The 24,929-nt window shown below is 43.4% G+C and overlaps 1 protein-coding gene across 1 annotated transcript; it reads right to left on the bottom strand.

The window, feature by feature from the left end:
- Nucleotides 1-603: 603 nt before the first annotated feature.
- On the bottom strand, nucleotides 604-12,908 carry LOC143925022 (nmrA-like family domain-containing protein 1). The gene is made up of 5 exons (XM_077449592.1): nucleotides 12,748-12,908; nucleotides 3,289-3,527; nucleotides 2,174-2,423; nucleotides 1,002-1,192; nucleotides 604-835 (listed from the first exon to the last, which is right to left on the bottom strand). Exons 1-5 carry the CDS (start codon nucleotides 12,785-12,787, stop codon nucleotides 656-658), a joined length of 900 nt encoding a protein of 299 aa, XP_077305718.1. The 5' UTR covers nucleotides 12,788-12,908; the 3' UTR covers nucleotides 604-655.
- Between the last annotated feature and the right edge of the window lie 12,021 nt (nucleotides 12,909-24,929).

Consider the following 24,929-nt stretch of genomic DNA (forward strand, 5'->3'; position numbering starts at 1 on the left):
ATTTGTGACCAATTGTTGTATGGTGTGTTAAAAAAAAATGGGGGTGTGACTACAAATGGGTTGTTTTATGGGTGTGGTTAAAAGTGGGCATGGTCAATAAGGCATGTCTGGATTTAATTTGGAAAATCTTGTAATCTTAGTGCAGCAGCTTCCCGTAAAAAAAGACCAGTCACTGGTGCTCCCTCTACTTGTGCAGGGTGATTGGCCTTGTATCTGCCCCTTCTTCAGGATACCTGCAGTGGGTTGGGCCTAATGGGCCCCTCCCACAGCTCTACTCTCTGCACAGGCAATGTACAGAATAGTGATGATACTATTACTACTTATACAAAGTAATAACTGCGTTTGCAAACTCATTTGAGGCTTAGCTTGGGGCTATTAAGAAATCTATTAAAATTAATTTTTTTGTGCCTGGATTTTAACTCTAAAATGTTTGTGGACTATTGGAGGACAGTACAATGTTTTATAGGTTTTACTTGTCCCAGACATGTTTGGGGCATCTGAGGTCCATCAGAGGATGCCGTGGTGGAGCTAATGACCGATGGCTAAAACAATAAATTATGAGTGATATGAAAAGCAACAACTTTACTCATATAAAGTAGGCGGTTTATGATATAAAAAAAAGTTTTAATGCTGATATATATTAGGTAATGACATATTACAAGTCTGTAAAAGTGTCCTTCTTGGAAACCATAAACTGCTTAAAGGTTTTCAGGTCTGGGTTCAGTTTGTTTGTCAACTCCACATTGCGGTCAGGTCTCGTTTGGTAGAATCTAAACATATTTGCCATCTCATCTGCTCCTGGAAAGCCAAGTTTTTCGTATGCCTCAGGGGTGATCTATGTGGACAAAAAAAATAGGGAAGAAGTTTTGGTCAATTACATTTTTTATGAAAAATGGCAGTAACAAATAAATGGACTGATTTAATTATATGAAATGTGTCCAAGTATGATGACAGCACCACCAGAAACAAGTAGATGGTCAATGGAATATAATCAGCCTCACCTTGGAGTCTACAATGGTCTTTCCGATCACCTCGGACATGATCTCTGCGTATTGTTGGGCAGTTAGCTTATCTGCACTCAAGCCAATATTCTTCCCAATGTATTCTGAGGAATTCTGTAGGACACTGTGGACAATTGGGCCGAGATCTGCGACAGATATTCCATCCATTGGAACAGCTCCCATGGGAAGAACTACAGGAAAGTTAAGGATAGAACAATGAGAAATTTAAAGTAAAAGAACCATTCAAATTTGCATTTAAACAAATGCAGGGTCACCACTAGCCTTCTAATACTCTCTAATGGCTACATTCGGTCTGTAATGGCTCAACCCGTTGTTTTGGCCTACAGGTAAAGAGAACAATGGAAGCCATGGTCCTATCAACGCAGATAGCATTTAGACCATTGTGCTACAACACAATGGTTCAAATGCAAGCTGCTTTGATAGGACCATGACTACCTACTGTTCTCTATAAAGGGCAGTGTGGCGCTATGGTACCACAATCCGAATGCTTTCTACATTTACGGGACCATGTCTGCCTATTGTTTTCTATAGAGGTTCTTCAGTGCAACGGTCCAAATGCTACGATTGCCTATTATTTATAGGGGGGAGTGTGGTGCAGCCACAGCATGAACGCAACCCCCCAATACAGCCTCTCAACCTTTTCAACACAGAGGAACCCTTGAAATAGTTCTCTGGTCTCGGGAAACCCCTGATAAAAATTAGAACTCTACAACTCATGATACATTAGTGTGATGGTCAGTGGGAAGAATGGTCCTTACACTTGTGGTCATCAGGAAGAATTACCTCCTTACAGATAGCTAAAGAGATCAATGGTGTCAGTGGGCACATATCTGAGAGGCAGAAATTCCCCAATGCTGAAGGAACCCCTAGCAACTTTTGGAGGAACCCTGGTTGAGAATCACTGCCCCAATACATGGGTGCTCCTTTGCTTGAGATATGGCATTGGGTTTGTAGTCTAATTGAATGTATTTTGCCTTTTGTGGCTCTTGGGTTCTGTTTCTCACTGATGTCTTTTCTTAGTGCCTCCACCATGGCACCCATCATACTGCATGCCCCAATCTGTGCCCTTCTTGTCTTCATAAATGGCTCCATGAATAAAGCATTCATGAATTTATAGCTGCAATGACACAATACTCGCAATGAAACCTTACCCAACTGATATGTCTTGCCATCTGGGCATTTCTTCGGCCTGCAGCTAGTCAGGAAGTTCTCGAAGTAAAAGGAGAGTCTTGTGCTGGTCATGGGTACTTTAATCTGCCTAAAATATTCCTCCACTTCTCCTTTACCATCAAAGTGAAGAACCTCCAGCTTGCCTTCGGTCAATTTGTGGACATTTTCCAGACCACTGAAGACTACGTGCTTTAGGCCCTGCAGTTTGCAGATGTCTGCAATCCGTTTTCCCTGAAAACATAAGAAACCACATGGCAAGGGCCTCATTAGGAATTACAAAGCCCTTAAGAGTAGGAGCAATATTGTATTGGGTAAGAAAACAGCCTCTGTGCTCAGTCATAGTGTTGACTTGAGGAGGTTCCTAACATACTGCAGTAGACTCCTTTTTTAACTTGTTGCAGTCAACTCTATTGGACATTTTCTTCAGTAGCACAATACTGGAAGCTGCATGAATGGTTGGATTAACCAGGGCAATGTTTTAATAGAATGTTTTTACATTCATATTTCACCAACAGATGGCAGCACTGATATAGGACAACCTCAGTTAAAGTAATATCATTACAATGAATGTATCTTTTGCTACTCTGTATTAAAAGGAAACCTGTGATGAACCATCATCCATGCAATTTAAGCAACACGCTGTGATTGACTTCCTGACAGCAGATGGTGTTGCACAAATTAAATGCTTGCTGGTAGACAACCAGTCAAAAACAATTTGAATGGTAGGGGGGACTCATTTGCCCTATGTAGAAACAGTTGTCAGTGGTTATTCTGCAACTGTTCATAGATGCAGTTTAATCCATTTAAAATACAGTATATAAGATGTCAAGCCAGTCCTTTACCTTCTCTAGCCAGGTGCTAGAATGAAGGTTAAAGGTTTTTCTAACACATGCAGCAAACCTGTTACTAAGTGAGCTTTTTACCAGCCCTGATGAAGAGGAGAACTGCTCCTAAAACGTGTAGGCTTGTTTTAGTTGCACAAATAGAGAAATGGATTCTTAAGAAGTACATTGGTTCCTCTGATTTATTCCAATTTTGGGCACCCCTTTTACCCCTTGCATATAAAAAAAAAAAAGTCACTAATAGTAGTTATTACCTGTTCAAGTTCTTTCTCTTTACTAAAGTTATCAAAGAAGTTGGTGACCACAAAAGCTCCATAAGCTCCACTGAACGCCGACTTCAGGCTCGTCTCGTCATTCATATCTGCAGCTACCACCTCTGCGCCAGCCTCCTTCAGCTTTACAGCAGCCGGTTTGCTGACATCACGAGTCACCGCCCTGACTGCATACGAGCTGTCCTGCAGAAGAGCCCTGACCACTGAACCACCCTGTGCTCCTGCAAGAAGGGCATCAAACAAGTATACATATTAAAGGTCTGAGGAGTGTGAACGTGGACCTTATAATAACTATACAAGTCTTCATGAATATATACCAGACTTTTCACAATATACAACAAAATCATTTTCAAGACTTGTAAAGTGTTTGGTATTGGTATGGGAGCTGCCATTGATGAACACTTCTTTTAGAATGTTAGCTCCCTGAGAGTGGGATCTCACTTACCCTCTGCATGTGGAGAACTGTAGTAAAATCTGGTCTAGAATTAAATACTCCTTCAATACATCCATTTTGGAAATGGCATAGAAGGTTCTCTTTTGGGGGTTTCGGAGTTCATTCTAACCCAATCTACCATGACAGATGTTTTGTAAGGTGTGGTCTATGTGGAGATGAGTTACATACATGGTGCAAGGATGGTCCTTCAACATGCAGTTCATTTACTCATACCAACAGAAATTAGCTATGTATTTGTTCCTGGCTGCTAAACAAGCAATAGCCAAAGCCTGGAAGAAGATCTTATGAACGTGATGCTGGTTGATGAAAACGTATCCAGTATTATGAATGAATCACAGTCTAAATTTCTTAAAATATGGAAACTATGGCTTACTTACACCTTTCCAGATTTTAACCTCCCTTAGCCTGAAATACTTATTACTCTACTCATTAGGCTCCAGGTCCCAGATCCGAGGGAAATATCATCCTATCTATATTCCCTGAACCCAACCTCCTGATGGTCTCTGACCCCTTCCCTCATCTCTAGCCCCTGATCGCCTTCCTTACTCTTCCATCCCCCAGGATTTCTCTAGTTCCTCTATCTTACCAGTTTCTTTCTATAGCACCACCCTACATTCTCATGCTTGGACCTACAGGCCCATATAATATAGTGTGAACCTACCTATGTTTTTCAGCTCATGAGAGAGTCTCTTAAAGTGTCATTAAACCAACATCATTAAAAAAAAAAACAAAAAAAAAAAAAAACACCTATGCTGTTCATACTCAGGCTCTATGCGATTTTTTTTTTTTTTTTGCAGAATACAAAGACAAAACACTTGGTTGATCCTGCTGCTCTCCATCTCCCTCTTCTGGTCATGATCCCAATTCACCTAGGGATTTTGCAGAGCAGTGTTGGCAGCTCTGCACATGCTCAGTTTTCAGTGAGTTTCTATGCTGAGCATTTCCTCCCTATCACATCAAAGCAGCCCATGTGACAATAGAGTCACATATGTGGGTGTATACGCAGCAGTAAATTACAGCCCACTCCCTCCCTCCTCCATGCCCACTTACCAGCTAAATACAATGGGGTGGGATATTACATGTAGATTAATGGAGGCTTCACCTCCCTCTTATTCTAAGGCACAGGCTGGGGGGGGGGGGGGGGCAAGAGACAGCCTGTGACTGGCAGAAATCCGCCCACACCATGTTATTGCCAAAAAATAATAAAGTTTTGATTTCAAATATATATTTGCATGCCAATTCAAAACAGATTTATATTATTTTTTACTGAACATGTGATTTGCAGCATTGTAACTTTGTGGTGTTTTCATCATATTTGGCTATCCGCTGCACATGCGCGACGTCGCCGAGAGAGAGAGTGACGCCCAAACCCGCTGTCCACTGTTCTGTTTACACTTGATGCCTGTTTTTATTTTACCAAATGTGAGTAGCCTGATAACCTTACTTAATAAAACATTTTTTGATACATCAAAATACTACACTATTTGGTATTCTCTTTTGCATTTTATGAGGTTCATCTGCCTTAAAGACATCTGATACAAGAGTGAGGAACTCCCATAGTGACCAATATATGTTGTTATGCGCTGTAACCTTACAGTGGTAAGGAAAGGGCCGGTTCACTCTGCGGGCGATGCCAGGCGACACCGACTTGCCTCGCCGTGACCTCAACAGCGATTTGCAAATGACTTCTGTATAGAAGTCAATGCAAGTCGCCCCGAGGTCGCCCAGAAGTAGTACAGGAACCTTTTTTCTGAGTCGGAGCGACTCGAGTCGCTCCTCTCAGAACGGTTCCATTGTACAGAACGGGGGCGACTTGTCAGATTGCGGCGAGGCAAGTCGTGTCGCCTCGCATCGCCCGCAGTGTGAACCGGCCCTAAGGGGACACCCATCTATTTATCCCATGAAGGGGAAAGGAGGAGTGTGGCACTGAATTTCCTGCATGACTTGCACAGCACAATAAGTGGATACGTTTTTTGCCTAAACGCCACGGCAGCAACAGTTGCACCAATTTCACTTTCAGCTTATCAATTTATGCAATTAATTGCTTGGACTTATTGGCACTTAGCACTTTATTTTTACGGATTTTTTTTTCTGAGTGGGATTATTTTATTTGATTATTTCTTATATGTGTGCACCAGTCACTTTACTTGATGTTTTGCACTTTAGCTTTTAGCACTTGGTATTTATTACATGTGTAGCACTATTGCACTTTGATTCACATATGAAAAGATATTTTTCGATTGTTCTAATATTGGTTGTTTGATATCAATATACATTGTTATAATAGGGTGCATATAGCGGATTTTTAGTAGCTATATTTTATGGTGGAACACCGCATATACTTTATATCCCCCATTCACCTTCCACCACCACCACCCCTTATCACCCTACCCCCCCTCCCTTCCCTTGTTATTTCCCCTCCCCCACACAGTGCAGCACTACCATATACCTACATATTTTCCACAGTGTTGTGGCATCAGTAAACTGAAATCTGATTTGCTGCTCACCCCTGTCATACCCTCCTCTCCTCTCCTCTCCTCTCTCCTTCTCCTTTATCTTTCCTCTTTTTTTTTTCCCTTCCTTTCCACTACCTCTTAACACTTGATTCCCCTGATCATGTACTAATGCCATGTTGGTTACAAAGGTCAACGCATCATTTTGGCCTCATGGCTCATATTTGTTTTCTCTTAGGCCTTTTTCACCTGTGGTGGAATCTGTCCAACCAGATCCACCTTCTCAGCGGAGGGTCTGTCTGCTGATGACAGGTCCGTGTCTGCTCCGCATAGCACAGAGCTCGCTTCCCTCTATGGGCCGGTCAGATGGAAACGGACTGCACGTAGGGTTGCCACCTTTTCTTCAAGTCAAACCCGAACACTTTTGTGGCGCACAGCAATTTTTTGTATAAACTATACATATATTTTGCTACTAAATGACATTTCTAATCATATGAAGTTAATAACAAGAGTCCCCCTTTAGATCAGAGTCCACAGAGTTCCCCTTTTACATCTGAACTCGCAGAGTTCCCTTTCACTGTAAGGGGGGGACTCTGATGTAAGGGAGACCTCTGGGGCTGCTAACATAAGGGATGCACTGGGAACCCTGATTTAAGGGTGAACACTGAGAACTCTGATGTACGAAGAAACACTACGGCCGCTGGTGTAAAGGGGAACTCTGATGTAAGGGGTGCTCTGAGAACCCTAATTTGCCTTACTGTACTTACTCAGAGGCAAGAGAGAGAATGGGGGAGACTTCAGTTACAGACAGGGATGGATGGTGAGCCCACTCACCCCTTAGCAGTCAGCACCAGATGGATCTGAGGTTGCTGGACTTCAAATTTCCGGCTCCCACTTTCCTTTTCTGAGGCACAGCACCAGGGATTGGAGTGTGTGCAGACACAGAGGGGTAGGGGTGGGGTGGAAGAGGTGCAGATCAAGCCCTCTCGCCTCTCCCATCTGTATGTGTTTGGGGGGGGGGGTGGTTTGTTAGTGCTGGCTTTAGGGGCTGTGAAAGAGTAACAGACACTCTCAGCTGAGACAACCACTGAAAAGCCATAGTCCAGTCTAAATAATGTGTCCAGGTTTCAGACAGTCTGAAACCCGGACACATGAACCCGAACTGTCCGGGTGAATCCTGGACAGGTGGCAACCCTAACTGCACGTCCATTACCATCCGACTGTGATGATCCGATCCATCGTACGGATGGCGAACGTAGCCCCACCTGTCTGTATTTAGTGTACCGGATCGGATGCCAGCGGGTGACATCCGCCGCCTCATAAAGAACAATGGGTGGTCCGATGGGGGTCTACCTGAAAAACGGGCAGGCGGACCCGATCCGTCTGCTGGTGTGAAAGGGGCCCAACTCACCATATTGATTTATAATCAACTGTACACAAAGTATAAACAACAAATGTACTGCAGTTTATATCTCATTTGATGTAACTATTAGGACCCATTCACAACAGAAACTGCACATAACTGTGCGTTTTTTGGCTGCATGTTTACATGTATTTGAAATGCGCTTGACTGCATTTTGCATGTGTTTTGTGCTGCATTTAGCACTGCATCTGCAGTGCATTTTTTATACATTTTTGGCCTTTGCTTTCTTGACTTAAAGGGGCGCAGTATGGTGTGGGTGCAGTACATTTCTAGCATGATTGCAGTGCATCCCCTGCAATTGCGGTGCAGAAAAATGCAGCATGCTGTACTTTTTTTTTTAACTGCACTGAACTGCATTGCAATGATGTGAACTATGCCCATAGAGTTACCTTGATTTTGGGCGGTCTATGAAGTTGGAATGCAGTTAACTGCGTTCGGCATGAAAGGTCCCTAAATCTACCGATTTCATACTTGGTCAGTTTGTAGGCATCTGTATACGGTATTTGTATCGCTTTTTTACAAAACTCAAAAAATGGCCCTATGATCCTGTCATGAAAGCCCCTTGTGTGGGCAATTCCTATAAACCCCACTCCTGTACCGTCACCCTTTCATGTGCTCCCATTGTGAAGACTACAACCACCTACGCCGCAGCCACACATTGTGCAGCCATGGTCATCAGTTGACACAATCAGGAAGCCAGCCCAGTGCAATGATGTACAGTATCTCACAAAAGTGAGTACGCCCCTCACATTTTTGTAATTTTTATTATATCTTTTCATGTGACAACACTGAAGAAATGACACTTCACTACAATGTAAAGGGTTGCTGTCCCCTCAAAATAACTCACACAGCCATTAATGTCTAAACCGCTGACAACAAAAGTGAGCACACCCCTAAGTGAAAATGTCCAAATTGGGCCCAAAGTGTCAATATTTTGTGTGCCCACCATTATTTTTCATCACTGCCTTAACCCTCTCAGGCATGGAGTTCACCAGAGCGTCACAGGTTGCCACTGGAGTCCTCTTCCACTCCTCCATGACGACATCACGGATCTGGTGGATGTTGTAGACCTTGCACTCCTCCACCTTCCGTTTGAGCATGCCCCACAGATGCTCAATAATGTGTAGGTCTTGAGACATGCTTGGCCAGTCCATCACCTTTATCCGCAGCTTCTTTTGCAAGGCAGTGGTCATCTTGGAGGCGTGTTTGGGGTCGTTATGTTGGAATACTGCCCTGCAGCCCAGTCTCTGAAGGGAGGGGATCATGCTCTGCTTCAGTATGTCACAGTACAAGTTGGCATTCATGGTTTCCTCAATGATCTGTAGCTCCTCATTGCCGGAAGCACTCATGCAGCCCCAGACCATGACACTCTCACCACCATGCTTGACTGCAGGCAAGACACACTTGTCTTTGTACTCCTCACCTGGTTGCCACCACACACACACACACACACACACACACACACTTGACAACACCTAAACCAAATAGGTTTATCTTGGTCTCATCAGACCACAGGACATGGTTCCAGTAATCCATGTCCTTAGTCTGCTTGTCTTCAGCAAACTGTTTGCGGGCTTTCTTGTGCAACATCTTTAGAAGAGGCTTCCTTCTGGGATAACAGCTATGCAGACCAATTTGATGCAGTGTGCGGCCTATGGTCTGTGCACTGACAGGCTGACCCCTCCCCCCCCCCCCCTTCATCCTCTGCAGCAATGCTGGCAGCACTCATACGTCCATTTTCCAAAGAAAACCTCTGGATATGATGCTGAGCATGTGCACTCAACTTCTTTGGTCGACCATGGCGAGGACTGTTCTGAGTGGAACCTGTCCTTTTAAACCACTGTATGGTCTTGGCCACCGTGCTGCAGCTCAGTTTCAGGGTCTTGGCAATCTTCTTATATTCTAGGCCATCTTTATGTAGAGCAACAATTCTTTTTTTCAGATTCTCAGAGAGTTCTTTGCATTGAGGTGCCATGTTTAACTTCTAGTAACCAGTATGAGTGAGTGAGAGCGATAACACCAAATTTAACACATAAAATAGTGATAATACCGCGTCAACCAAAAAATGTGAGCAGCCAACACATCAGACTAAATTGTACAAAAAAAAGAAAAAAAAAAAAGAAGGGGGGGGGAAGAGGAAACAAAGTGTAGCACTAGTGACATTCAAAAGAACATCTCAGACATGAATCTGGATGCAAAAAAATATCTAAAACAATGATGTAACCATCAAAGTGATATATACAAAAAGGTGATATTACAACTTATATATACACACACACACACACACACACGTAAAGTGTATAAAGTGACACCCAAGTTGCAAAAAATGTGATAAATTGCGATTCCCATAAAAAATTATGCCCTAATAGCAGTACTCCATTGATGTGGATTCGACCTCCGTTCACCCCTTGTCAGGTTATGCCTGTTTGACTCACGGCCATTGGTCTGGAGTCCATCACCATTGGTAAGAGTACCCTACCTTTTATTATCATAGTATGAAGACACCCACCAGAATGCTGGATGCCCATTAGATTATGCTCACAAGTCATGTAGAGAGTCGGACACTCTGGCTGACATACATGAACTTTTTATATATTGATGCGGACTTTAGTTGACATGGATATACTTTTTATACATCTGACGTATGTTTGTGTATTTTAAGAGTTTCGCTATTACTAGTTCAGTTGATATCAATGTGTGACGGTTCTGATTCATTTATTTTTTTAGAAATTGCATCTTTATGAAATTTTTCTCTTTTTGCAATATACCTATGGTTCGTTTCCATCCTAGGGGAATGTGAATTCATGCGCCCTATTAACTTTTTATTTTCCTATATTATACAGCCCTTGCTATATTTATTCTAGTTATTGCATAATTTTTTTTATGCAATTAGAAAAATTGCAATTTATCAAATTTTTTGCGACTTGGGTGTCGCGTCCCACTTTATATGTATATAGGTTGTAATATCACCTTTTGTATGCATCACTTTGATGGTTACATCATTGTTTTAGATTTTTTGCATCCAGATTCACGTCTGAGATGTTCTTAGGAATATCACTAGCACTAGATTTTGTTTCCACCAAATTTAACACACCTGCTCCCCATTCACACCTGAGACCTTGTAACACTAATGAGTCATGTCTAATTGGGTCCAATTTGGACATTTTCAATTAGGGGGGTGTACTCACTTTTGTTGCCAGCAGTTTAGACATTAAATACATTGTAGCAAAGTGTCATTTCTTCAGTGTTGTCACATGTAAAGATATAAATTAATATAAATGGTGCAGCGCAAAATACAAAAGTCCACACGTATTGGTCATATATGACAACAGAAGAGCATGTAGAGCCAACTGGGACATTCACGCAAAGTTGGTCTGTGAAGAGAGTAAGTTGTTCCTGGACTTTTCTGTTCACATATACCTACCTACTTACATCTGGAGTGAATCCATTGGGGTTTTTTCTGGATTTGGCTGCATGTGATCAAACTATTCGGACTACTGCTCTATTCGCATGTGGAAATAAAGACTCCTGCACACCGAGAGTGTGAACACACGCATTTGACCATCTGAAAATTCAGAGGTCCATCAGAGCTGGTAAGAGTTTATTCCTACTGGTGGAAGGAGTGTCACATACAAGCAATTAGCGGTCTTTCCACGTGGTGTTCCCGCTCTACATGCTCTTCTGTTGTCATATATGACCAATACGTGTGGACTTTTGTATTTTGCGCTGCACCATTTATATTAAGGACCGGTTCACACAGGGGGCGACACGACTTGCCGTGCCGCGATCTGACAAGTCGCCCCCGTTCTGTACAATGGAACCGTTCTAAGAGGAGCGACTCGAGTCGCTCCGTCTTAGAAAAAAGGTTCCTGTACTACTTTTGGGCGACCTCGGGGCGACTTGCATTGACTTCTATACAGAAGTCATTTGCAAGTCGCCGCTGAGGTCGCGGCGAGGCAAGTCGTGTCGCCTCGCATCGCCCCCAGTGTGAACCGGCCCTTAGTGATGTGTTATTAAGGTGTTTTTTGTATTGCTCCTTTAGGTGTTCAGCTTGCAATTAGTTTGTTTTGTATTATACATGTGAGCGCTGATTGTTTTCTCTTGATTTAAACATGTAAAGATATAAAATATTTATAAAAATGCGAGGTGTGTACTCACTTTTGTGAGCTACTGTATATAGAAAATGGTCACGTAGAGAGATAAACAGTAGTGCAGAGATGCAAGAAAAGGATTTAAAAAAATGTGAAAACAGAAATGTATTCAAAAAAAAATATAAATCTAGTCTATAAGGCTTAAAGTAGAACTATAGGCCAAATGTTTTATTTTGCTTTGGATAGAGTAAGGCCCCTTTTACACATGCAAACCATTTGTTTTGTTAGTTCAGTCAGGTCCCCCCCCCCCCCCCCCCAATCAGTTTTTTATATCCATTACCAATGCAAAAAACAGACCATTTGTCTACATTTGTTTTTTGTCTGTTTTTTTTATTTTTTTAACGGAACAAAAATAGGGCCTTGATCCGTTTCAAAACACAGATGTTGATGAATGCGGATGTAAATGGGTGTAAATAGATGATCATCTGTTTACATCCGTTTATTCCAGACATGCATTAATGTCCATTTTTCAGCCGTTGACAGATAAATGCAAAACAGACAAATCTGCATGTGTCAAAGAGGCCTAACGGAGGGTGATAAACCCTGTTAGATTATTTTTTTTTTCACCACCTGTGTCCCATTGCAGGCGTTTACCTTCACTTCCTGTCCCAGAGCCAAACAGGAAGTGAGAGGAAATTCCTGCAAAGGGAATTTCTTGGGGATCCCCACGCCGCCAGAACTAATGTCCCCATTGGAAGACTTTTCCTCAGTTACATTTCTGGGGACAACCCAAAATTTGGGATTTTGCTTTCAAATGATAATAGTAAATAGGCCAAATAGAGAGCGTGAATCTCCCTAATGGGGCTACAGACAGCAATAAAAACTGACAGGGGTCCTAATCCCTCTCTACTCTATCAAAATCTTAAAAAAAAAAAAAGTTTTACCTTTAGTTATAGTTTAAGCAGACTAAGCATAATTCAGTTATGGTTTATTTCTTTCATCTCTGATGGATGTTCTTACCTGTGGCTCCTAGGACAGTGATAATTTTCTTGCTAGCCATGACAGAGGTGGATGATCTTCTTGTACAGTTCTTATGAATCTAGAGAGGTGAATGGTTTTCCTAGAAGTCTAGGCGGGGGACTGCTTTATAGTAATGTGCTTTGCTTCCAATGACTCAGCACAGCATGCTCCACCCACTTAAAGGGACATTAGTGGAAAAACCAGAAAATAATTCATTGTTTGTAGCTGAAAAATGATCTCTTCCTGTAATCTTTGTAGGCTTGGCTGAAGGCATAAACAGCCAATCAGAACCTTCCATTTCAGAGAGGGGGGCCTAAGTGTGTTTAGTTTTACAAATCCTGCTGCACCCACCAATTATCCAGATACTCTGCAAGTCATAGTATACTCTGCAAGTCATATCTATGCTGCAGACTCATTGTGACAACCAGTTAGGTGTGTACTCAGGCTCCATTGTCTCATATAAACCTGAATTTTTTAATTTATTTTTTTACTAGCTGTGATTTACTACTACTACTGTGAACTAGGATTATGAATTTGAAGAAAGCCTAGCTTTTGCCTCTAGCCTCGTAAATGAAGAAATGAGACCTTAAAGCAGGTGAAAACAGATTTAAGAACTGGTAATGAGCTGATTGGTTTTCCCAGACTGTGATTTGGAGTAGCCAATAGCTGCCCTTGCGTCGTATTTGGTCCGTCGGACCAGCATACAGACGAACGGTTTTCCGTTACGTGGATTCCGTCGGACAGATTTGAAACATGTTCTATTTCAAGGTCCGTCTGAATTTTTGAAGAAAAAAATCAGATGAAGCCCACATACGATCGTAATATCCGATGGAATGATTCCGTTGGACCTTTTCTGCCGAATAGTTTGGTCATGTGTACGCAGCATTAGAGTATATTGTCAGATTTAAGGGGGGCTGGACTGTGGACAATGGGAGTAGAAATCTCCCTTGCATCAATGGGAGTAAACAATGTCTCAAACCCCATACACACTATCAGATTTTCTGCTGATTTTTGTCTTCACATTTACCAAAACCATATAGTGCAAGGGCCTGCCTCATTGCATACACATTGAAAATCCTAAGGTTTGACCTCATATTATAAAGTTTTGGTAAAACTGAAGAAAAAAATCAGCAGGAAATCTGATAGTGTATATGGGGCTTCAGGCTTGGTGGTCAGTGGGAATTACATAGCACCTAGGAGGAATAGTGCCCCATCATTGGTATTGCTGGTTATCGGTCAAATTAATAGTGCCCCATTTATTGGTATCAGTGGAATGAATAGTGCCCCATTCATTGGTATCCGTGAAATGAATAGCGCCCCATTCATTGGTATCAGTGAAATGAATAGTGCCCCATTCATTGGTATTAGTGGAATGAATAGTGCCCCATTAATTTGTATCAGTGGAATGAATAGTGCCCCATTCATTGGTATCAGTGGAATAAATAGTGCCCCATTCATTGGTATCAGTGGAATAAATAGTGCCCCATTCATTGGTATCAGAGGGAGAAATAGTGCCCCTTAATTAACAGTGGGAGGAATAGTGCCCCATCATTGGTATCAGTGGGAGGAATAGTGCCCCATCATTGGTATCAGTGGAAGGCATGATGACTCATCAGTGGGTTCAGTGAGAGGAATAGTACCCCATTGTTTGTGTCATTGGAAGGAATAGTGTCCCATCATTGGTATCAGTGGATTGAATAGTGCCCATTCATTGGTATCAGTAGGAGTGTCACAACCCCCAACCTACCCATACCAACCGCAGGGGTTCTCACACCCAAAGCATGTCAGTGCTTGGCACTCTTGTTGTCTGATGGCATCACCGATGTGCTTCCTCTTATAGACAGCAATTGCATCACTTCCAGCACACCATTCGGAGGTCATTTCCCTTTAAATCACTATAAAGCTGAGAGGTTCCAGAGAGAGAGAGAGAGAGAGAGAGAGATCAGTTGTTTTAGAACTACCCACAGTGCGTACCTGGTCCTTGCTGTGTGATATTGCTACCTGAACTTTACTATGTTTATTGACTCTGATCCTTTGCTGCCTGCCCTGACCTTCTGCTACCTTTGACTTTGATTATTGGACTTTCCCTTTTGTACCATGTTTTTGGAAATTGTGCTGGATTCACCTCCTGAGTACAGGACCATCTTTTCGCATGGACATGCTGGGCAGTTGGCCGGGGGGGCCCCACTTGCCACCTGCCCAGTGACCCCAGCCAAGCATCATTCAGATGCAGTGGCTTACTAACTGGGGGGGTGGGGGGGGGGGGCGGTCGGCACCTGGTGCGACACATGGGGGGGTGTCAGGTGGAGCCCCTGTCCTCCCCTGTAAGAAACAGTGACAACGGGCAGGCTTGGTAGTGCAGCGGCGATGTGACCCCAGCTCAGGTGGACTGATCCGTCGGGCATAAATATAGGGATGTCGGCTTGGCTGCACTTGTCACAATTCTGTGCATTCTACATTAGAAATGGGGGTCCAGAAGTGCAGGGTGCTGTGTAATGTAAAGGGATCCAGAGGTGTAGGGTGCTGTGTAATGTAAAGGGGTCCAGAGGTGCAGGGTGCTGTGTAATGTAAAGGGGTCCAGAGGTGCAGGGTGCTGTGTAATGTAAAGGGGTCCAAAGGTGCAGCGTGCTGTGTAATGTAAAGGGGTCCAGAGGTGCAGGGTGCTGTGTAATGTAAAGGGGTCCAAAGGTGCAGCGTGCTGTGTAATGTAAAGGGGTCCAGAGGTGCAGGGTGCTCTGTAATGTAAAGGGGTCCAGAGGTGCAGGGGCTGTGTAATATGCAGGGGTCCAGAGCTGGGGGGGCTGTGTAATGTAAAGAGTAGACGTGCACACTGAAATATTTCATTTCAGAATTTCGTTTTCGTCCGAAAAATTAATTTATTTAGTTACTCAGGAAATTTGTTTTTCGTTAAAAAAATGCATTTGTCCGAAAATCCAAATTAATTAAGGTTGAATCTGACATTGAAGGCTTATGGTGTCTGTCGAATGTTCAAAGAAGATTTGATGGAGCAGCTAAACTCTATGACTCTATATAGTTTAGCTGCTCCGTCGAATCTTCTTAGAACTTTCGACAGACACCATAAGCCAAAGATTCGACGTTTGTGTGTTTTTCGCTGCTTTGTCGAATCTTTGTCGTTCATGTTGAATGTATATAGTTCAAACAGAAATTGGACTGGTGATAGTGATCAGACAGGTAACAAGATTAGGGTATATAGGGTATATAGAATCTACCGTATTTATCGGCGTATAACACGCACTTTTCCCCCCTTAAAATCGGGGGAAAGTCGTGGGTGCGTGTTATACGCCGATCCCCACTGTCTGTGAGTCAAAAATACAGAGCGCGGCCGAAAAATACCGAGCACCGCCGAAAAATACCGAGCCAATTGCTCGGCTCCGCTCGTAGTCCCGCCTCCCTGCTGTTTCTCTAGCGAGCGCTGCCGAAAAAGACCGAGCCGACTGTACTATGTACTCGGCTTGGCTTGCAGTCCCGCCCATACTGGGCGGGACTGCGAGCGGAGCCCAGCCGAATACACAGTACAGACGGTTTCGGGCTTTTTCGGCAGCGCTCGCTAGAGAAACAGCAGGGAGGCGGGACTACGAGCGGAGCCAAGCAAGTCGGCTCGGTCTTTTTCGGCGGCGCTCGCTCGGTCTGTCTCGGCGGCGGGAAATTTAAACATGGGCAAGGCTGCAAATGGCGCTGGCCAAGCTGCAAATGACACTGCAAAGCTGCAAATGACACTGCAAAGCTGCAAACAGCGTGGGGCAAGCTGCAAATGACACTGATCATTCTGCAATGATGGACAAGGCTGCAGATGCACACTGATAAGGCTGCATTGACTGGCATTTAAATGTAAGTTTTTTTTTTTTCCTTAAACTTCCCTCCTAAAACTTTTTTCCTTAAAATGCCCTCCTAAACTTGGGGTGCGTGTTATACGCCGGTGCGTGTTATACCCCGATAAATACGGTATATAGAATCTCAATCTATAATATAGAATCTATAATAATAAATCCCCCCCCCCCCACAACACGGCAGCCTCTGAGGCTATCACAACACTAGCAACACTATCAGGTTCACAACACTAACACAATAGCAGAAGATTATTATGAAAAAGTTACGTTGAACTGTAGCTTGCTTCACTATTGTTCTGCTGCTGTGCTTATGCTTAATTGCTAAATAATTCAGGTTCTCTGACAAACGGACCAGCTAAGATTGACTGTCTTCTGAAATTATTCAGTGTGTGTGTGTCTCTCTCTGCTAGCAAGTGTAAGTAAGTTGGCTGTACGTGTGTACTTAGTTCTGGCTATTTTACTGCTCCTCCTCTTTGGTTACAATCAGCCAATAACATTCATCATCATCATTATTTTTATTTTACTTCCCCCACCCAATTCCAGCAGCGATCTTTTCTCTCTCTGTCGAATCTTTTCTCTCTCTGTCGAATCTTTTCTCTCTCTGTCGAATCTTTTCTCTCTATGTAGAATAATCCTGGACTAATAGAGGTAAGGTTAGGCACATTCGACCACAGGTTTGATGGACACAGATTGTTATTGTCAGCGTCATGTCGAATCTCCTATCCATATCGAACTGTTGTCACAACGAAAATGAAAATAAAGCATTTTGTTTATGTCGGATCTTTCGTTTTTTGGATTCTGCACTTTCGTTATCGTTTGTTGAAGTGATAACGAAAATACCTGAAATTTGGATGAAAACTAATGCACATGTCTAGTAAAGAGGTCCAGTTGTGGAGAGGGGATACAAAGTAGTGACAAAGAGATATTGGGGGTGCAGGGGGCACAGTGGGGTGTTTTTACATTTTAAAGTTGGGGGGGGGGGGTGGCAGATATAAAATCCGCCCGGGTGCCAAATGCTCTAGGTATGCCCCTGTTCAGATGTCCCAAAGTTTGCTGCCGCATTGTGCCAGTGATGTGTGGTGCGGCTCCCTCACAGAGACAGAGTGCTGCACAATCAGTTCTGATATCAGTCAGCGACTCTGCAGCGGGCAGTGTAAGTCAACTGTCACTGTGAATAACGCAGCCGATGCTTTCTTTCTGTGTAGTTCCGGCTCTTCACAGTCGGAGTGATATGAAATGCACTCCACCTGTGACAGATACAGGAAGCATCAGCTCTGCTCTCTACTGCAGCCGCATGCTTCCTGTCACACTGCCGCGTCTTAGAGGAGCAGTACACACGCCAGCATTAAGGCCCCATTCACACCTGAGCGTTTTGTAGCTTGAAGCCTGAAGCTACAAAACGCTGGAGGAGAAAAAATCTATTATTCTTAATGGAGATGGCTCAGACAAGTTCTGAACCCTTTTTTGTCGCTCGAATCGGGCAGATTTGGACGGTTTTCTTCTTTTTACATTGCTGACCTTTTGCCCTGCATGAAATCGTGGCAAAACGTGGTAAAAAACACTGCAAAATCACAGTAAGAACGCTGCAAAATCGCTGTAAAATCGTGCAATTTTCTGCCTGAAAACGCTATGCTCAGGTGTGAATGGGGCCTAATACCCACCAGGCAGCACCAGAGTGTGTACATTTATATATATTTCGTTTTTTTTTAGTTGTATGATTTCGTGGTGAAAGTTATTAGTGCCCGGGCCCCCTCAAGTTTTGACTGTAATATCTTATGTGTTCCCCTTATATATCAATCAGAGCAGAAATAAAACGTAAAGTTTGGATTGGAGCACAGAAGAGGAAAAAGGCTGCAGAGGAGAAAGAGAAAATGTGCAAACTTCCAAAACGAATATCTTGGCTCAATCCAGGTGTTGGAAGTACCAATAAATATAGCCCTATTGATAATTTGCATTGTTGTTCTCATGCGTGATTATGTAGACAGGACCCCAGTGCACTGTATTGCCCAGGGGGCTATAATGCTCTTAAGATGGCACTGCCTGAGTATCCTTATCCAAGGTGTGTACCCCTTCTATTGGGCTCCCCATACCCAAATATTGACCGGGAGGAATAATGCTCCTTCGTTGGTATCAGTCTGAGGGATAGAGGAATAATCCCCCACTGTTGGTGTCAGTGGAAGGCATGGTGCCTCATCATTGGCATCAGTGGGAAGAATAATGCCTTGCATCAGGGAGAGTTATACCGCATACACACAGTTGGACTTTCCAATGTGGGTTCGGGGCTTGCTGTCGGAAATTCCAACCATCTGTAGGCTCCATCGGAGATTAAAATCGGAAATTTCTTCACACAAAATTTGAGATCTGGTTCTCAAATTTTACGACAACAAAATCCGTTGTCGGAAATTCCGATCGTGTGTAGACAATTCCGACGCACAAAGGGCCACGCATGTTCCAAATCAAGCAGAAGAGCAGCACTGGCTATTGAACTCAGCTCATCGTACGTCTTGTACATCACTGGAATTTCTCACAATATTTGTGTGACCGTGTGTATTCAAGACAAGTTTGAGCCAACACCCTTCTGAAAGAATCCCATGGATTTTGTTGTTGGAAAATCCTATCGTGTGTACAGGGCATTCCAGTGCCCCAAAGATCAGATAAAGGCAAGCAAAGGGCTGCCTTCGGCCTGTGGGCTGCACTTTGGTGGCCCCTGCTCTAGATAAAGACTTTATAAAGTCCAACAAAATCATACATGGCACACCCTAAAAACGTGTTTACATTCAAGATAAGACCAACAAACAGTTCAAAATAGATTACAGCGCACACATTCAAAAATGATATTTAAATCCTGCAAGGCTATTTAAAAACACCTGAATATATTCAAAAAATATGGAGGTTTGGTCACACTATATGGTCATATAGTGCTAAGCCCACTTACTGCGTCAAAGTCCCATACTTACACAGTAAGTGGGCTTAGCACTATATGACCACATAGTGTGACCAAATCCCCATATTTTTTTTAATATATTCAGGTGTTTTTAAACAGCTTTGCAGGATTTAGGGTCGGTTCACACTGAGGCAGCATGACTTACAGCGCGACTGCCTTAGGCGACCCAGGCGTGACCGCTGCGGCGACTTGCAAAACTACTTCTGTATAGAAGTCAATGCAAGTCGCCCCCAAAGACGTACAGGAACCTTTTTCTAAGTTGGAGCGACTTGTGTCACTCCAATTAGAACGGTTCCATTGTACAGAACGGGACGCTACCTGTCAGGCGGCTAAGTCACCTGACAAGTCGTCCTAGTGTGAACCGACCCTAAAATGTCATTTTTGTATGTGTGCGCTATAATCTATTTTGTACTTTATAAAGTCCAAGACCATCCATGGATACCCAAAATTTTGTGCATGGGTCATTATAACACATTATAAAATACATACTTACCTATTTACTTGTTCACCAGAAGTCTGCAAGGGTAGGCAGGGGATATGAAAGTAGAATAATGCCGCGTACACACTACCGGACTTTCCGTCGGAATGAACTCTGACGGACTTTTCGACAGACTTTCCAACGGAGTTCCGCTGAAACGGACTTGCCTACATACTCACTGGATCTTTTAACGTGATGACGTACGACGGGACTAGAAAAAAGAAGTTCAATAGCCAGTAGCCAATAGCTGCCCTTGCGTCGTTATTGGTCTGTCGGAACCTGCATACAGACGAACGGTTTTCTCAATAGTAACTGATTCCGGCGGAAAGATTTGAAACATGTTCTATTTCTAAAGTCTGTCAGATTTTTCGACAGAAAAGGTCAGATGAAGCCCACACACGATCGGATTGTCCGACGGATTCGTTCCGTCTGAACTTTGCTGTTGAAAAGTCCAGTCGTGTGTACACGGCATAAGGGACCACTCTAGTACAAAAAATCGATTTACCCGTTTAGCTGGTGATTGGTGGAAAATAATCTGTTCTGTATAGAAGATTGGTGTTTCAGAATTGCCAGATCAGTGATCAGAGGGTGCAGCACTACTGATCACATAGTGGCCAGGGGAGCTGCAGTATGGAAATGCAGACACCCGACACACTTGGAAGTGTCCGATGCCGAAAACTCTGTTGGTGCCTCTAGCTCTGTAAAGCGTGGTTCACACTTTTGCACTGCCGAAAAGTGTGTGAAAACAAGCATGTTGAGAGATGGGGTGGTGCACTGCAATTTATTCCTAAAGGCACCCAACACACATTGATAAGAGACACACACAGCAGCACACCACAATGCATGACTGCAAAAGAGTGAACCCAGCCTTACAGGTCAAAGGCAACTGAGGCCATAATAGTAAATATTATATATTTATTTTCCAATGCTGTATTTGATTCTTTTTTTTTAGGTTAAAGCAGTATTAAACCCAAAAGCAAAAAATTATTGTATTGCAGCTTACCAATTAGTTAGCCAATTCTTAGTGATGGTTGTATTAGTTTCCTTTTTTAAGCTTTCTTTTTTTTCTACTTTCATCTGGTGATTCAGCCAGTACATCTGTTGTTTTTCAATGGAACAAGCTCTCTTGCAGCCAACATTTTGAAATGGGAATGAGGGACACCTACTAGCAAATGTTTGTAGGCATATGGCACGCCCCCTGTCATGCCCCTTAACCGCTTGCCGCCAGGCTCTGAGCAGGCATCATATGACATCATGGCCGATCATAGATGGTACCACCCCACTTTGCATGGCACATGTGCGCAATCACGGTGCGCATGCACGTCGGCGGCAGTGTGTTCCCGGGAACATTGCTCGTCACCGATGCTGGTAAACAGCCATTGGCCAGCGGCTGTTTACCACGTGATCAGCTGTGATCCTTTCACAGCCGATCACTAAATGCAAACATAGAGCAGTAACGAGATGTTACCGGGTTCTCCTCTTCACACACCGATGTGTGAGAAGGAGATTTCGGTAACATCTCGTTACTGCTTAGTGTACACCAACACACACTGATTGCCCCCCCTTCCCCCAATAAAGAGGACCTGTCACCACCCATCAAAGTACCTGTCACCACCCATCAAAGTACCTGTCACCACCCATCAAAGTACCTGTCACCACCCATCAAAGTATTTGTCACCACCCATCAAAGTATTTGTCACCACCCATCAAAGTACCTGTCACCACCTATCAAAGTACCTGTCATAGTTCATCTGAGTACCTGTCACACACAGTCCATCTGAGTACCTGTCACAGTCCATATGAGTACCCGAGTACCTGTCACTGCTAAAATAGCAGCCGTGTATAGTGTGTGACTGTGGACGGAGATAGATTGAGCTAGATTAGGCAGGCAGGTTAGTTAGTGGCAGTCTATTTAATATATATATATCCACATAGTCTAGTGTGTGTGTGTGTGTGTGTGTGTGTGTGTGTGTGTGTGTGTGTGTGTATATATATATATATATATATATATATATATATATATATATATCTATATATATCTATGCATTTAGTGCATTTAGTGTAGACAATAGATAATATTCAGTGTAGACTCTATATTCAATCAGTGCAGGCAGTGTAGTATATATAACACAGTGTATTGAAGTGGTTAAGGAGAACCCCATGCCAAAATTAAAAAAATGTCATGGGGGTTCCCCAGAATCCATAACAGGCCCTTCAGGCCCCCCTCCTGAACCGTACCAGGCTGCTTCCCCTCAACATGGGGAGGGTGCTTTGGGGTCCCCCCCCAAAGCACCTTGTCCCCATGTTGATGGACAAGGGCCTTATCCCCACAACACGTGGTTGTGGGGGTCTGCGGGTGGGGGGGCTTATCGGAAGTCTGGAAGCTCCCTTTAACAAGGGGCCCCCTGATCCCACCCTCCCTACACATTCACCAAAAAAAGTGTCAAAAAAGTATAAACGACAGGAGACAGTTTTTGACAATTCCTTTATTTAAAAAAAAAGTGTCCTGCGATGTCAATGCATTTTTAATCACGGCGCAGACAGACCCCAAAAATAGAAAAAAAAGCTCCGCCTCTATGGGAGGCACCCCACCGACTGCTGTCTCTTGGCTCTGACAGCTGTTATATAGGCAATGTGATGGCAGAGGGAACGGGGTCACCCGTTTACATCACCGGGTGGCCCCACCCTTGTCTATATAACAGCTGTCACAGCCAAGAGACAGCAGTTGGTGGGATGCCTCCCATAGAGACGGAGCTTTTTTTTATATATTTTTTGGGTCCATCTGCGCCATTAATGAAGATGGATGGACATCGCAGGACACAATGTACCCCATACCTATTCACATAGGGAAGGCCTGCATCTGGGGGCCCCCTTGATGAAGGGGCCTTCCAGATTCTGATAAGCCCCCTGCTTGCAGACCCCCACAACCACCGGGCACGGGGTGTGGGGATGAGGCCCTTGTTCCCATCAACACAGGGACAAGGTGCTTTGGGAGGGACCCTTGTTGAGGACAAGTGGCCTGGTATGGTTCTGGAGGGGGCCCACCCCCCTTTGCTGGACTGCCATGGCTGCTTGCTCGGATAAGGGTCTGGTATGGTTTTTGGAGGGACCCCCACACCATTTTCTTTTTTTAAAAATTATGCAGGGTTCCCCTTACAATCCATACCAGACCTGAAGGGCCTGGTATGGACTGGGAGGGGGCCATATTCCATTTTTTTCAATGGTTTTTCATCTATATTACCGGGAGCCGACAATACATCACAGCCACAAGCAATTTTAAATGCCATTTTTTTATATAGAAATGTAATTTTGCTGCAGCACAGTGAAACACATGAGAAAGATGTGCCACTTTACAGGCAGACTAAGGACACCCCCCAAGCACGATATTTAAAGGAATATTTCATTTTTATTGTTTCACTTTAAGCATTAATAAAATTATTGCTCCTGAAAAAACAGCCATTTGAAAAACTTTTTTTTTTGTATTGATAAATGTCCCCTGGGGCAATACCTGGGTCCCCAAACACTTTTTATGGCAATAACTTGAATATAAGAGTAAAAAGAAAAATATGTAACGCTCTCCCTTTTTTCCAAAAAAATACTATGTGGTGTAAGTACAAAATAAATAAAATAAAGTAGTGGCTCCTAGTGGGAGTGCTGCATATGACACTAAAAATATATTAAATATATCACAATGAAAGTGGTGCAACCAGTGACCTCTAGTGGGTACAAAAATTATAACACATATATATGTCAGACAAAATACATGAATCCAGTGATATCTTTTGTGAACCAATACTGTCCACACACAATCCAACGGTGAATGATAACAAATGAGTGACTTAACAACATGTGAACCCTCCACCAGTCACACTATGCTATACCAATTGGACCAAGTAGCACCTTCCCCTTTGGGGTGTCAATCCAGGATCTTTAAGCTGCCAACAGTGAACTCCTGCAAGCCTGATCTCTCATATAGGATGGCAACATAAGGGTAAAAAAGGAAATAGCATAGTGTAATACTGTAAAACGAAATATATTCAAAATACAATCGACTATTCCACTCACATTTAGGAATGCACTATCCCTGGTGCATACAGGGTGATGACCTTGAAAATATACAGATTCGTACCTGGGGGTCACAAAATCGTATGCAAGTCCTCTGCCCTGCTGCCCTAACGGGTGCTTGTGTACTTCCTACAAATGATGCTATGATGTCACAAGCCCCATAACTGATGCGTTTCGTCACTCACATGTGACTTAATCAAAGGGTATACTCCTGTAGTCATCATACTAATATTTATAGTACTCCTAAACCAATTAGAAAACATACTAAACTCGGCAGCCATTTTCACGTGGTCTGCCATGATTTTAAGGGAGATGGAAGAAATGGGCAAAAATTAGTAACTGTGTATAAACATAGCAGCGGCTATTTTACTGGTGATATACTAATAAATCCTGCATAGGGAAGAGGTGTGTATACCTATACCCAACGGCGGCCATTTTCTAAAAGCCCCTCCACAGCCATTTTACTAATGATGTTCCAAATGGGTGAAACTACATATGTCATAATGACAAACTAATACAAAAATTCCTATGTCCTTATTAATATAAACTGCTACAGCAGCAGTTAGAGGTCAAAGTGTGAACATATAGGGAGGCTTAATCTCTTAATTAGTATATGTATAGAGACCCTACACCAGTGATGGCAAACCTTGGTACCCCAGATGTTTTGGAACTACATTACCCATGATGCTCATGCACTCTGTAGTGTAGTTGAGCATCATGGGAAATGTAGTTCCATAACATCTGGGATGCCAAGGTCGCTGTGATCACGAGTCACTGAGACTTGGGTGATCACTGATCCGAGTAAGGGGCCGGTCCCGGCCCCTTACCATGTGATCAGCTGTCAGCC

The sequence above is a fragment of the Lithobates pipiens genome, unplaced genomic scaffold (assembly GCF_037356315.1).
Source record: "Lithobates pipiens isolate NorthernLeopardFrog02 unplaced genomic scaffold, aLitPip1_a1.2 Scaffold_22, whole genome shotgun sequence".
Classification (NCBI taxonomy): domain Eukaryota; kingdom Metazoa; phylum Chordata; class Amphibia; order Anura; family Ranidae; genus Lithobates; species Lithobates pipiens.